General features: G+C 37.8%; 1 protein-coding gene across 1 annotated transcript in view; it reads right to left on the bottom strand.

Annotated features, from left to right (window-relative positions):
• Positions 1-12,483, bottom strand: part of LOC148843452 (DNA-directed RNA polymerase 3, chloroplastic-like) — a 55,671-nt gene that overhangs the window by 12,403 nt on the left and 30,785 nt on the right. The window contains exons 12-13 of the mRNA XM_088956868.1: positions 8,812-8,896; positions 8,552-8,704 (exon numbers count right to left, since the gene is read on the bottom strand). Of these exons, the coding sequence (XP_088812994.1) occupies positions 8,552-8,704; positions 8,812-8,896 (238 nt within the window). The remainder of the gene's footprint in view (positions 1-8,551; positions 8,705-8,811; positions 8,897-12,483) is intronic.

Genomic DNA, 12,483 nt, shown 5'->3' with positions numbered 1-12,483 from the left:
CCAACATGTATCATGTGTATGCCGTAAACGCCGACAGTGGGTACAAAACAACTTGTCTTTATCATCAGTCTTCTTGGTGTCACTTTTCTTCCCTATGGAATTATTATTCACCGCAGCCAAAACAACTTGTTCTTCCCCGTGGAGTTATCACAATCCACCTACTTTCTTCCGATTGAACAAGGGAGTATACCTCGTGAACCGACGACAACTCTTTGCTTCCTAGGATCTGAACCCTCAAAGGTTCATAGGCAGGGTTCAGTCCCAACAAGAAGGCAAACACACGTTGCTGAGAGACCAGCTTCCTGTAGGCCTTAGCATCATCATCATGTTTCCACTCTATAGCCTGATAATGATCCAATTCTTTCCATATGGAAGTAAGGGCTTAATAATATGAAGACAAACTACGATTTCCCTGTTTATAGGTTGAAGATTCAGCTTGTAACTAGTAAACCTTGGCATAATGCCTTTGCTCAGAATAGATAGTTTTGGCCTGTTCCCAATAGGTAGTTTTGGCCTGTTCCCAGATCTCACTAGCGGTGTTTGCCCACATAAAGTTCTTCTTCACATCAGTTTCCATGACTGCAAGGAGCCAAGACATCACCATACTGTTTTCTTGGTCCCACCTATCATGTTCAACTATCTCACCCTTGGGTTCTTTCACCCTTCCATTTATGTAACCAACTTTTCCCCTTGCCGTTACATAGAGTTTTACACTTTTAGCCCACTCCAGGTAGTTCAGACCATTTAAAGGGGTAATTGGCATGGGAAACATCATGTTTTCACCTCCCATACCAGCTGTGCTGCAGGTCGGTGTAACCCCCGATGAAGTTGATTCATAATTTGCCATAGAATACTGCTAAAAACAGTCCAAATCCCACACAACTACACAACAGCCACAAGTAGAAGACCAACCCTCAAGAAAACAAGAACCTACTGAAATCAACTCTGTGATGGTTCAGTCATTAAACCAGCCCGGTAATCAGTCCAACAAAGCCAAGGCAGACGTTACTATTAGTCCGACTACAACCCATACAGTTTAACAATCCAGCATCCAAACGAATGTATAGAACCAAGGAATAAGGCCTTCACACCATTGGCCAAAAAAAGACAAAAACAAGAACACACCTGTCCAACACCTGTACGAAGGTGCCAACCAGAAATCGACTTCACAGCATCGAACAAAGAAGAAAGGGAGTCTCTATCAGCATCGCCCTTCTTCGACTAGGGTTTCCTTGATATTACGAACAAGGAAGAACCCACAGGAGTTGCCGCCAGTAATCTGCTAGGGTTTCTCTGCCTTCCATATCCAAGAATTTAAAGAAGGGAAAAAAGGCAAAGCAGGTTCAAAACAGGAGGGACCGAAATTCTTTTACAGCCCAAAAAAATTGCTCTGATACCATGTAATCATTCATGGAGAGTGGGAGACGAGAGAGAGAGAAAGAGAATAAAAGGGAGATACGATTGAGAGAAAAAGAAAACAGTCTCTGGCTGCTGCCAGTTCACTATTTATATTAACTTAATAAAAAAAGAATAAAAATTACAAGTATGCCCTTGGTGGCACACTCTAGAAACAAACTAATAAGAAAAAAAGAAAAATAACTAACTGACAGTATCTTAAGAGGACCACCTACTAACAACAACTATAAATTAACAATTAAATAAGCCTTACAACAATATTGTTTATACTGATGTTTGGAGACCCATCACATTCCTTTCATGGGTGGTTATCATTATTTCCTTCTATTTGTGGATGACTATTCTCGATATTCATAAGATTATTTGATGTGTTCCTATGATGAGGTGCCCTCTTTAGTACAATGGTTTCAGTAAACGGTTCTTACATAGTTTAGAGTGAGAACTAAGGTATTTAGATTAAATAATGCTAAGGAGTATTTTTCAAAATACTCCTTAGCATTATTGAGAAAATTAGAGAGTGGTGAGGGCAATTTAGTCCTTTAGTTAATTGGGAGGGTATGAGATTCCACAAGAAGCTTCAATACCTAAAAATCCAGATTAAAGAGTGGAACCTTTTGGAGATTGGAAGGTTAGAGGAAAGAAAGCAAATTTTGATGGAACAGATTGAGGATTTGGATTCGAAGGAAGAAAGGGGATCTTTTGGAGAGGCAGATAGAGAGAATAAATGGAGTTTGAGGAAGTAACGAGAGGATCTTTTGCATAAAGAGGAAATTTGAGGACGAAGATTGTGGCTGGCATTCATGGGCTGGAGGACAATGGCTAGGATCCTAGAATTCTAGCAAGAGCTACAGTTGCATCTCCGTGGAAAGTCATCCAATGATATACTTCCAACATTCTCTCCTTGGATCAGGTATGGCTTGAACTCAGGTAACCTAATAAAATTTTGGGAACAAACTTGGGTTGGGGATTCCCCTTTGATGGATCAGTTCCCCTCTTTATTTGCTCTGTCAAACCTAAAGAACGAACCTATTTCTTCCTTCTTAGTTCCTTCAGACTCAACTTCTGGCTTTGGGTGGAACCTAGGCCTGAGAAGGACCATTAGGGATACAGATTTGGACTGCATTTTAACTTTGTTAAACATCCTTAATAATGTTTTCCTGGACCCCATTAAGGAAGATACAGAATTTGGACCCCCTCCTCCTTCGGTGCCTTCTCTTGTGCCTCTTTTTTTGAAACCTTAACTCATCCTCCTGCTCCTCTTGGATTGCCCTTTCATGTTAAAGAGGTTTGGAGTAAGCCCATTCCTCCTTGGGAGGGTAGTTTTTGTTGGGAAACTTTCTTGGAAAGAATCAACACAACTGACCTGCTTCAAAGAAAGAGACCCAATTCTTGTTTATCCCCGAATCGGTGCTCTCTGCAGGGTATAAATGGGGAAACTGGCAACCACCTTATGGCTACCCGCCTGTTTGCTAAATCTTTTTTTTTTTTTTTTGTTTTTGATCAATTGTTTGCTAAATCTATTTGGAAGTGGGCTTTCTCTCTTTTTGGGTGTAATTGGAACCCCCCCTTTGAATGTGCAAAGTTTATTCTCTTCGTCCTTTTTCAGTTGGCCTAAGAAAATAGGGAGTATTATGTGGAGATGCATCAGGGCAGCAGTTTGTTGGTCCTTATGGGAGAAGCGAACTCTCTTATATTTTCAGACAAGGAAAGAACAGCTGAGAGCTTTGATGGGAGTAGTTTTGGAAAACAAGGGCGGTCTGGGATTGGGGGAGTCTTTAGGAATGAGGAAGGGTCTATTCTGGCCTTGTATTCAGAACCAATTGGAGGAGGGGACTCCCTCAAGGCCAAGATCTTTGCAGTTTTAGAAGGAATTCAAAGAGCAAGACAATTGAACATTAGAAGATTGGTCCTTGAAGGGGATTAAGAGGTGGTGGTTAGATAGCTAAAGGAAGACAACAGTAACATATGGAGCTACAGCAATGAAAGGAAAAGGTTCAAATGGTTTGCTAGGGACATTGAGGTGAAGTACAGCTAGGTGAAAAGAAATGTCAACTCATTTGCTGATGGGTTAGCTAAGCAAGGGGTGAAAAGGGTATCTTCGTTTTGGGCTAATTTCTAATTTCTCTCTTTTTATAATTTGTTGATGGAGAGTAAAGTATTTTACCTGCCCTATATCTGTAATTTCTTCCATCTATCTTAATAAAGCTGATTGTTATTGATAAAAAAAGGAGTACTTTGAAAAAGACCAAGCATCTTACTTATTGGAGCATAAAGTTATGTATACACTCCTTAGCAGAATAGAGTGGCAAGAGGAAGAACAGACACACTGTTAAGGTGGCAAGTAGTCCGATGGTTTGGGATCTACTCCAATTCATTTTTGGGGTGAAGCCATTTATAGTTTTTTACTATTGTCTTATTGATCAATCATGTCTTCTCGTGTTCTTGGGTTTCAAATGCCGTTTAGTCTTATTTTTCCTAAGGGGAGATATTTCACATTCCTTTGAGGGTCTTTTGGCGTGTTTGTTTTGTCCATATTCTTGGTTCCCACTGCTCCAAGTTTGATCCCAAAGCCAAGACATGTGTTCATCTCAAGTATGCTCAAAACTAGAAGCGGTATTGTTGTTATGATCTGGTGTTTCTCCTTTCTTTTTATGGTGTTTCTCCTTATGGGGAGTGTTTTGGGGGAGAGAGTTAGCATGCTATTCCTCTTTCTGTTTCAACTCTTGTTCCTTTACTTGCACCATTAGGTCCTGCTCCACAGTTCTTTATGTGCCAATACAGGAGGGTTGATTGTCATGCGGTTATGCTCCAGGAAACACAGCTCATGCACCAACCTAGGAACCCACACCACTTCCTATTGCTCCATCTAAGGTTTCAGTTCAGCTAACATAGATCCAGGTATTTCTAACCCCATTGATGATACAATTGTTCTTAACTCTAGTAATGATACTCTTGCTACTAGCACTACTGATGATCTTCTTATAGCTCTCTACAAGGGGAAGAGGAAGTATACTTATTCTACAGTCCATTGTATCCAACATTGTCTTTCTTACCGTATTTTGTTCAAACCATACTTTTCTTGCTTCTCTTGATTTTGTGTCTATACCCAGGAGTGTTAACGAGGCTCTTTCTAAACTTGAGTAGAAGACAATTATGCAAGAAGAAATTAAGGTATCGACTAAAAATTAGACATGGGGGATTGTTGATTTGCTTACTGATAAGGAGACAATGGGATGAAGATGGGTGTTTACAATGAAGTTTAGGGCTAATGGCATTATAGAAAGGTACAAGATGAGGCTGGTTGAAAAGAGTATAGAAAGACATATGGAATAGATAATCTAGAAATCTTTCCCCAGTTGCAAAAATGAGTTTAGTATGAGTTCTTTTGTTTCTAGCGGCCACTTACTCTTGAGCACTCTTCTTGCTTAATGTGAAAAATGCCTCCCTCAATGGAGAGTTACAGGAGGATATGTATATGGGCCTACCATCCAGGTTTTATGATGTAGGAAGAGGGAAGGTATGCAGACTAAAAAAGCCACTATATGGCTTAAGTCTCCCAGAGCCTAGTTTGACAGGTTTAAAGGAGAATTGATTCATTCTGGATACATTTAGACCCAGTCAAATCATATACTAGTTGTGAAAAGGAAAGGATCTCTCATGTCAACTCTAATAATATATGTTGATGACATTGTGATTATAGGGAATGATCTAAGTGAGATTGAAGCCCTTAAGAAGTCATTACAGTAGGAATATAAGATAAAGGATTTCAATGAGCTTAGGTCTTTTATGGGTACTGAAGTGGCAAGGTCCAAAATGAGATCTTTATCTCCTAGGGGAAGAATGTATTGGACTTGTTATAGGAGGAGACTGGGAAGATTGGGGTCAAGCCTATTGATAAATCGATTAATCAGAACCACAGAGTTAATGCTTCAGAGGTTGGTAAACGATGTTGGGAGGTATCAGAGGTTGGTGGGCCACCTATTGTACTTGTGCATGACACGTCTAGATATCTCCCATGTTGTCAATGTTGTTAGTACATGCATGCACCATAGACTCAACACTAGGTAGCTGTTGATAAGATCCTTGCCTACTTGATGAAACATCTAGGAAAAGGTATTATTGTGCAAAACCCAGAAATACAGATTTGAATGGCACACAACCAAAAGAAAGACAGATAAAGAGAAGTAAACAGAGAAATACACAGATTTACGTGGTTCAGCTTATAGCCTATGTCCATAGGCAGAGTAGAAAAATGACTACAGAATCATCAATAGTGAAGAGCATAGCATAGTTGACTAGGCGCCCTTGGCCAAACGCCTTGACTTTTAGCAACTAGACGCCCTTCTAGGCGACTAGGCACGTACCTAGGCGATTAAGCGCCCGCCTAGGCGACAAAAATGACAAGGCGGGCACCTTTTATAATATCATTTATATTGCTGCATCTTATTAATGTATGTGTTGATACATTTTATTATATGCTATGTATCAATTATATTTTGTTTTAATGTTTTACTATTGAAATTTAAAAGATCAAAGGGTTTTGAGAAGAGAAAAAGAAAGAAAGAAAGAAAAGAAAAGAAAAGAAAAGAAAAGAAAGGGGAAAGAAACAATAGAATAATAAAGTTATTTTTTTCTATTCTCTCTCTAATTAAATAAAACAAAAACTCCATCCTTGTTTTTTTTTCTTTTTTACTTTCCATCTTGAATATTTATCATATAAAGTTAATAAACTTCTTTAGCTGCTAATTAATATGAATTTGCTCTATTAAATACTTATTATAGTAGTATTATTTTTGAAAATAGTGAAATTAATATATGTAAAAGATTTTTATCTTTTAGATGTGATGATTTGCCACATTTTTAGAGGAAATTTAATGTTCTTAATAAAGAGAATTGCTATTTTTCAATTAACATACAAGTAGAATGGTATATAAAACTAAGAAACTAGCCAAAAACAGTTTTTCATATTATAAATTTTTTATCGCCTAGGCACCCACCTAGGTGACTAGGTGACTAGGCGCCCCAGTGTCGCCCAGAATCACCTAGACACCTTGAAAACTATGGTGAAGAGTACAGAACTGTGCACACAACTCACTCGCAAAAAACCCTAAACCCCAAATACACCCAAAATCACTCAACTTTTCAAGACAAAAAGTGTATACAAAGGAAAACCCCCAAACTACATAACTGTTCGTGTTCAGGTTGGACCCATAAGTTGAATATGGATTGGGTTCGTATTCCACCACAAACCACTATGAAAATTTTCCCTTATGTTTTTCTCAACTTAATTTGAAGTGGGTCATGAAGCAGGTCACAATAAAGAATTCAAGGCACAACCATAACATGTATATTGTTTGCAAATCATGGACATATGAAATTGGAGGACTACACATATGCAACTTGGGCAAGATGTTTAGATGATAGGTGATCTCAATCAGGTTTTTGTACCTTTGTTGGGGGTAACGTGGTTTCATGGAAGAGTTAGAATTAGTCTATAGTGGCTAGATTGAGTGCCGAGGTAGAATACAGAATCATGGCTCATGGAATCCCAAGTTACTTTGGATTCAGTCCCTATTGGGTGAGCTTGGGGTTGTTGCAAAGCAACCTGTGATGTTGTATTGAAATAATCAAACCACAATGGACATCGCCCACAACCCAGTTTAGTATGATAGGACGAAGCCTGTTGAAGTTAGACACTTCATAAGAGAGAGGGTGACAGTAGGAGAAGTATGCATGCCAGCTAGTTGATGTCTTCACCAAGGGAGTTGCCAAAAACAAGCTTGAGCATGATCTACGCAAGTTGGGAATGTTTGATATTTATTCCCAACTTGAGGAGTGCTAAGGATTTATTTATTTTTTATTTATTTGGTTATTAGTTGCTGTTACTGGGCCCATGGCCCATTAGTTTAGTGATTTTTTAAGTTCTGTTAGTTATGTTAACAGTAGCCGCCCTTTTAAGGGCATATTTGCCATTGTACTCTTTTTATTCTCAAGCATAAAAGATAATGGCAGAGGCGGTCAGATTAGATTGGCTTCTCTTCTCTCTCTCATCTTCTATCTATTCTCTCTTCCTAATTCTTTTTCAATTCTTTTGCTAATTACTACTGAAATATTTTGGCTATCTACTCACGACCATTGATGATACAAGACTCAACTGGGACAAAGCATGGGCAGTTATCAAATGGCTTAGAAGAGCAAAGTCATTGACTTTCAGGAATCTAATTGTCAAAGGTGATTCATATGTTATAGCAGGATGGGTTATTGGAAATCAGGAGGGATCATGGACATATAGACATGCCACAAGAGAAATAAAACAACTAATACATGAGCTCGGAGGCAAAGCAAGGGGCTGCAAGAGATCAATTGTACCAAGGCCAAGTACCTCAAGAGGATTGTACCAAAAAAAAAAAAAGAAAAAGTACCTCAAGGGGAGATGTAACAGAAACGGTCAGCCAAGGCTAGCCACTTCTTGGGGGAGCTAAATTACATAATTGTACTAACATTTGTCCTTTAAAAGTAAAATGAATCGACAGTAATCTATCAAAAAAATAAAAATAAAAAGATCTACAACCTATTGGATACTTTATTGCTGGCAGAAAACTTAGATTTTAACTGCAAAAGATTCCAATGGTTTTATGATTGAAATGTGAACTTCTTGAGGCCCAATACCTTTCTCTTGGAAGTGAAAGCTTCTGTCTAAGGAAGCATTTATAAAGATGTCAGCAGAGGGAAAGGCTTTTTTTTTTTTTTGATAAATCAGAGGGAAAGGCTTTCTCAAGCTTTATTTATGCCAATTGGGAAAGCATTGAGTGTTCTACCTAGAAGATGCACAATAGATGGAGGTTTCTATAGCTATTTTATGAAGTGAATTTAGGAAGAAATTTGATGACGAAGAAATGTAGCAACATTATAGAGGGTTTTTATAATGAGAGCATGACCAAATGAGTTGCCTTCCCTAGTACAATTCTACATTACTATAAATATGATGCACTATAATAAACATCAAGATATTGTCTATGATTCAAATGAATTTGTCCCTATTCTTTCTTTTCCTTATAATTCTCATTATGGCATGTTCAATATGTTCCTTTCTGCTAATCAATACATCCATCTGTTTAGGTGTCAAGTTACTTACTTTAGCTGCATAGCAAGCAGCACTGAACAGCAACCTATCATTTGTAATATGCCCTTTCTCCTCTAATCTTCTTTTAATCTGCTCGCGTGCTCCAACGTAAGTAACACCATATACAGATGTCATCACTGTCTGTTTCACCAATTTCCGGTCTACCTGATAGCTACCAAGATGTCAAAGCCTATAGTTGAAATTTTCAAAGGTCATGTGGCAACAATTAGTTCATTGGTAATTCAAATTTTGGGAGGGAGAAGAATATTGACCTGATCAATTAAGACTTTGGCTAACAAGGCAGTTGGATCTGTGGTGGGATCTTTCTCAGCATCCATTTTCATAATGCTATGGACCCTTCAAGTTGGAAAATAAGCAGTTTTTAAGGGAAACTAGTTCATATTCAAAAAGACAGTTTAAACAAAATGGGTACAAACACACACAAGAAATGAATAAAACACACATAACCAAACCCTATTACAATTTTTTTTTTATATATTTTGAACTAAACCCTAATACATGTCTAAAGATAAAGGTTACTAACCAAAACTTTTCTATTTAATTCTCCCAACAGTCTCATAAATTGTCTGTTCCCTTCATCCCGACCAGTGCAAGGTGCCAAGGACTTAAAATTCAGTTCTGAGGTGTGTTTCAAAATGTCTTGAAAGTTGAACGAAAAATCTTCTGATATTTTGGCAAAATCCTGGATTCAGTTCAAATTTTCAGGAAAAAGCTAGTATTTTGAAAGATTTTGTTTTGATAAGATTTATTTTCTTGAATTCCTACTTTTATCTCTTTGCTTATCTTAACTCATTCAGTTGTCTAGGTTTTCTCCCATTTATTATCTATGTTGGACTGAAAAAGAGGATAGAAAATAGAAACAGATTTGGTTCTGGTCTGCTTGAAACTGGAATGGGATTATGGAATTTCAGAAATTCTGATGAAATTTTAATCTTTGGTTGCAAATTACAACCAGAAAGACACTCTTGTGCAATTGGTAATTTTTTTGGTATATAAGAGATGCATGTTGGTAATTTTTTTGGTATATATTTCACTCCTGCACAATTTTTATCAAGCGTTAATTTATTTTCCATTCTCAGGTTATACTACAAGGTATTACATCAATTTTGATTTTTAAAAAGTAGCTACAAAACACAAATTCAATTTGGCATTCCTTGAAATCCTTTCCAAGTCTTATTGTAGTAAATCAACAGTTGAAAACTAATACAGAATTTTTTTTATCAGCAACACAAAGATTAATTCATTAAATTAGAAAAAGAGAGATACAACAAGAGGTTGTGAAAAGAAACAACAAACGAAAAGATCTAAACCATCCTAAGTATTACAAATAAGCCCAAAACATAGTATGTCTATGAATCCCTTGCTTTGCTAAACCGTCAGCCATACTGTTTGCAGATCTCCTAACCCAATTTATTTGGATCATCATGTCTTTAGATAGTCATTTGAAGCACCTGGACTTATTTATTAGTTGCCAAGTTATCCCTTCCCCCTTTTTCAGCCAACTCACAACTGTTTTTTGAGTCACCTTAATGACCAACCTCTCAATCCCCATTTTTTACCTTTCTCTATCCCATAAACTGCAGCCAATAGTTCTGACCTGACCACATCACCTTGCTGAATTGAGACCAAATACAAGGCCAAAATGTTTCCGCCCTCATCCATAATTACCCCTCCAATTCCCGAGGGGCCAAGGTTTCGCAAACAACTACCATCAAAATTTAATTTCTTCCACCCAACACTTGGGGATGATCAATCCTCATAAAACATTTTGTCTTCTGGAGGATGAAACATAAATTAATCCCCCCGATCTAAAGCAATCTTCAACCTTATGGGATATAGTTTGGATCATAAAGGGTTTCTTTGCTATGACCCTCGAGCTTGGAGGATCCAGATTTCTAGAAATGCCGTCTTCCTTGAGTCTCCACCTCTACCCTCTTGGAGTCTCTTTACCGGTATGTACGGAAGTGTTTGGCCGCTTCAGCACTTGATCCTCTGCTCCCTTCTCCACTAGCTCATGGCCCCTCTCCTCTTGATGTTGAAATTTAGGCCCTCACAGAAAATGATACTTGTGATCTACTGATCTTGTTCCTACACCCTCAGATGCCTCAATCATTGGCAATAAATGGGTAATATTCCGTCAAGGTGAAATCAAATGGTAGCCTTGATAGATACAAAGCTCACTTAGTTGCATAAGGATACAAACAGGTGTATGGGATTGATTATGAGGAGACCATTGCACCAGTTGCAAAGATGATTACAGCCCAATTGGTTTTGGCTATCTTAACAATTAAATAGTGGGACATCCATCAAATGGATGTCAAGAATGCTTATCTTCATGGTCGCCTAAAAGAAATAGTGTTTATGAAGCCTTCCCTTGGATATTGTGATGATCCAACTATGGTTTGTTGCCTCAAGAAATCTCTTTATGGACGAAAACATGCATCTCTTTTTTATCCAACTTGATTTGAAAGATTTCATTCTATCATTACAGAAGCTGGGTTTATACAAAGACCTTCTAACTATTCTCTCTTCATCTTGAAGCGGGCTGAAGGAATTATTACAGGTGATGATGGTGGTGGTATTTCTAAATTAGCAAAAGTATGCTATGGATATGGTCCACCTTGCTTGCGTAACTGATAATAAGCAAGTGGATACTCCTCTCGAGATGAACCTCAATTTATCTAAGGATGATGGTGAACTACTTCATGATGCTACATTGTATCAACAACTTGTTGGTAGTCTCATCCACCTCACAATGACAAGACCCAATATCTCTTATGCAGTTCAAGTTATCAACAAACCAACTTGTCTCCTCCCAGACAACCATATATGACCACAATCCTCCAAATCATTCGCTACATGGGGTACAATCTCTAATGGACTCTTTTTCTCATCATCATCATCTTTACATCTATCATCCTATGTTGATGCAAACTGGGCTGGCTACCCTGACACTAGAAGATCTACTACTGGCTGGTGTGTATTCATGGGTGATTCTCTTATTTCCTAGAAATGCAAGTGTAGAGAGACTGGGCTGAATGGGCCCTAACCCATTAGTGTCTTATTTTTTAGTTCTTGCTTGTTTTTTGTTCTTAATGGGCCTTTAATTCTTGTTTATGTTTTCTAAGTATGCTGATGAGGTGGACGCCCACTTAAGGGCAGACTTGTAAATTATGTAACTTAAGTAAGATTAATAAAAAGATTAGAGTGGGGGAAAGAGGAGATTATTGAACTCCTCCTTTCTCCTTTCTTCTCCATTCTTACTTCTTCTTCTTCTCTACTTCTTTTACTATAATCTAAAATATTCTACTATTTTTTATTGGTTGAATCACATTGGCATCACTTTGAGGGGGGGTGTAGAGATACTATGGGCTAACTTGGTTGGGAGTTTCATATTTGCTTTAGGGAAGGGCATAGTTGTCCTTTCACTCATTTGTACTTACATGCAGGGTTCAAAGTATTGATACATCCCTACATATCAGCAGAGGCGTATCAGTACTAAAAAAGCATGCACTTTTATATTTTATTTTAGTTTTTTCTTTCAAAAAATGGTTTTTGCGGAGGTTTTTATGTATATTTTTTTATTAAAGGGGGGGGGGTCCCAAAACACCTGCAAACAGGTGTATTGGGACCCCTAAGTACAATAGGTGTGTGAACACAGTACACACCCTTTCAACTTCTGTGTACTTCGAGCGGTCTTTGTCATAATTAAAAAAAAAAAAAAAAAAAAACATAGACTGAATGTATATAAAATAAAGCATTATTTGAAAAATTCCGGTTAAGGCTACCTTCTAGGTACTGCCTTAAAGATGGTAGGTACTTTCATGCATCCAATACACATCGCTATGTTGCTTAGACAAATAATTCATGGCAATCAAAACATTGATTGTAAAAGAAAGCATGGGGACCTAAATTTGTAGACA

This window comes from Nelumbo lutea, chromosome 8 (assembly GCF_056320005.1).
Source record: "Nelumbo lutea isolate HS-2025 chromosome 8, American lotus-T2T, whole genome shotgun sequence".
Taxonomy (NCBI): domain Eukaryota; kingdom Viridiplantae; phylum Streptophyta; class Magnoliopsida; order Proteales; family Nelumbonaceae; genus Nelumbo; species Nelumbo lutea.
The sequence above is the reverse complement of the archived record's forward strand: the minus strand, read 5'-3'. Positions and strand labels throughout refer to the sequence as shown.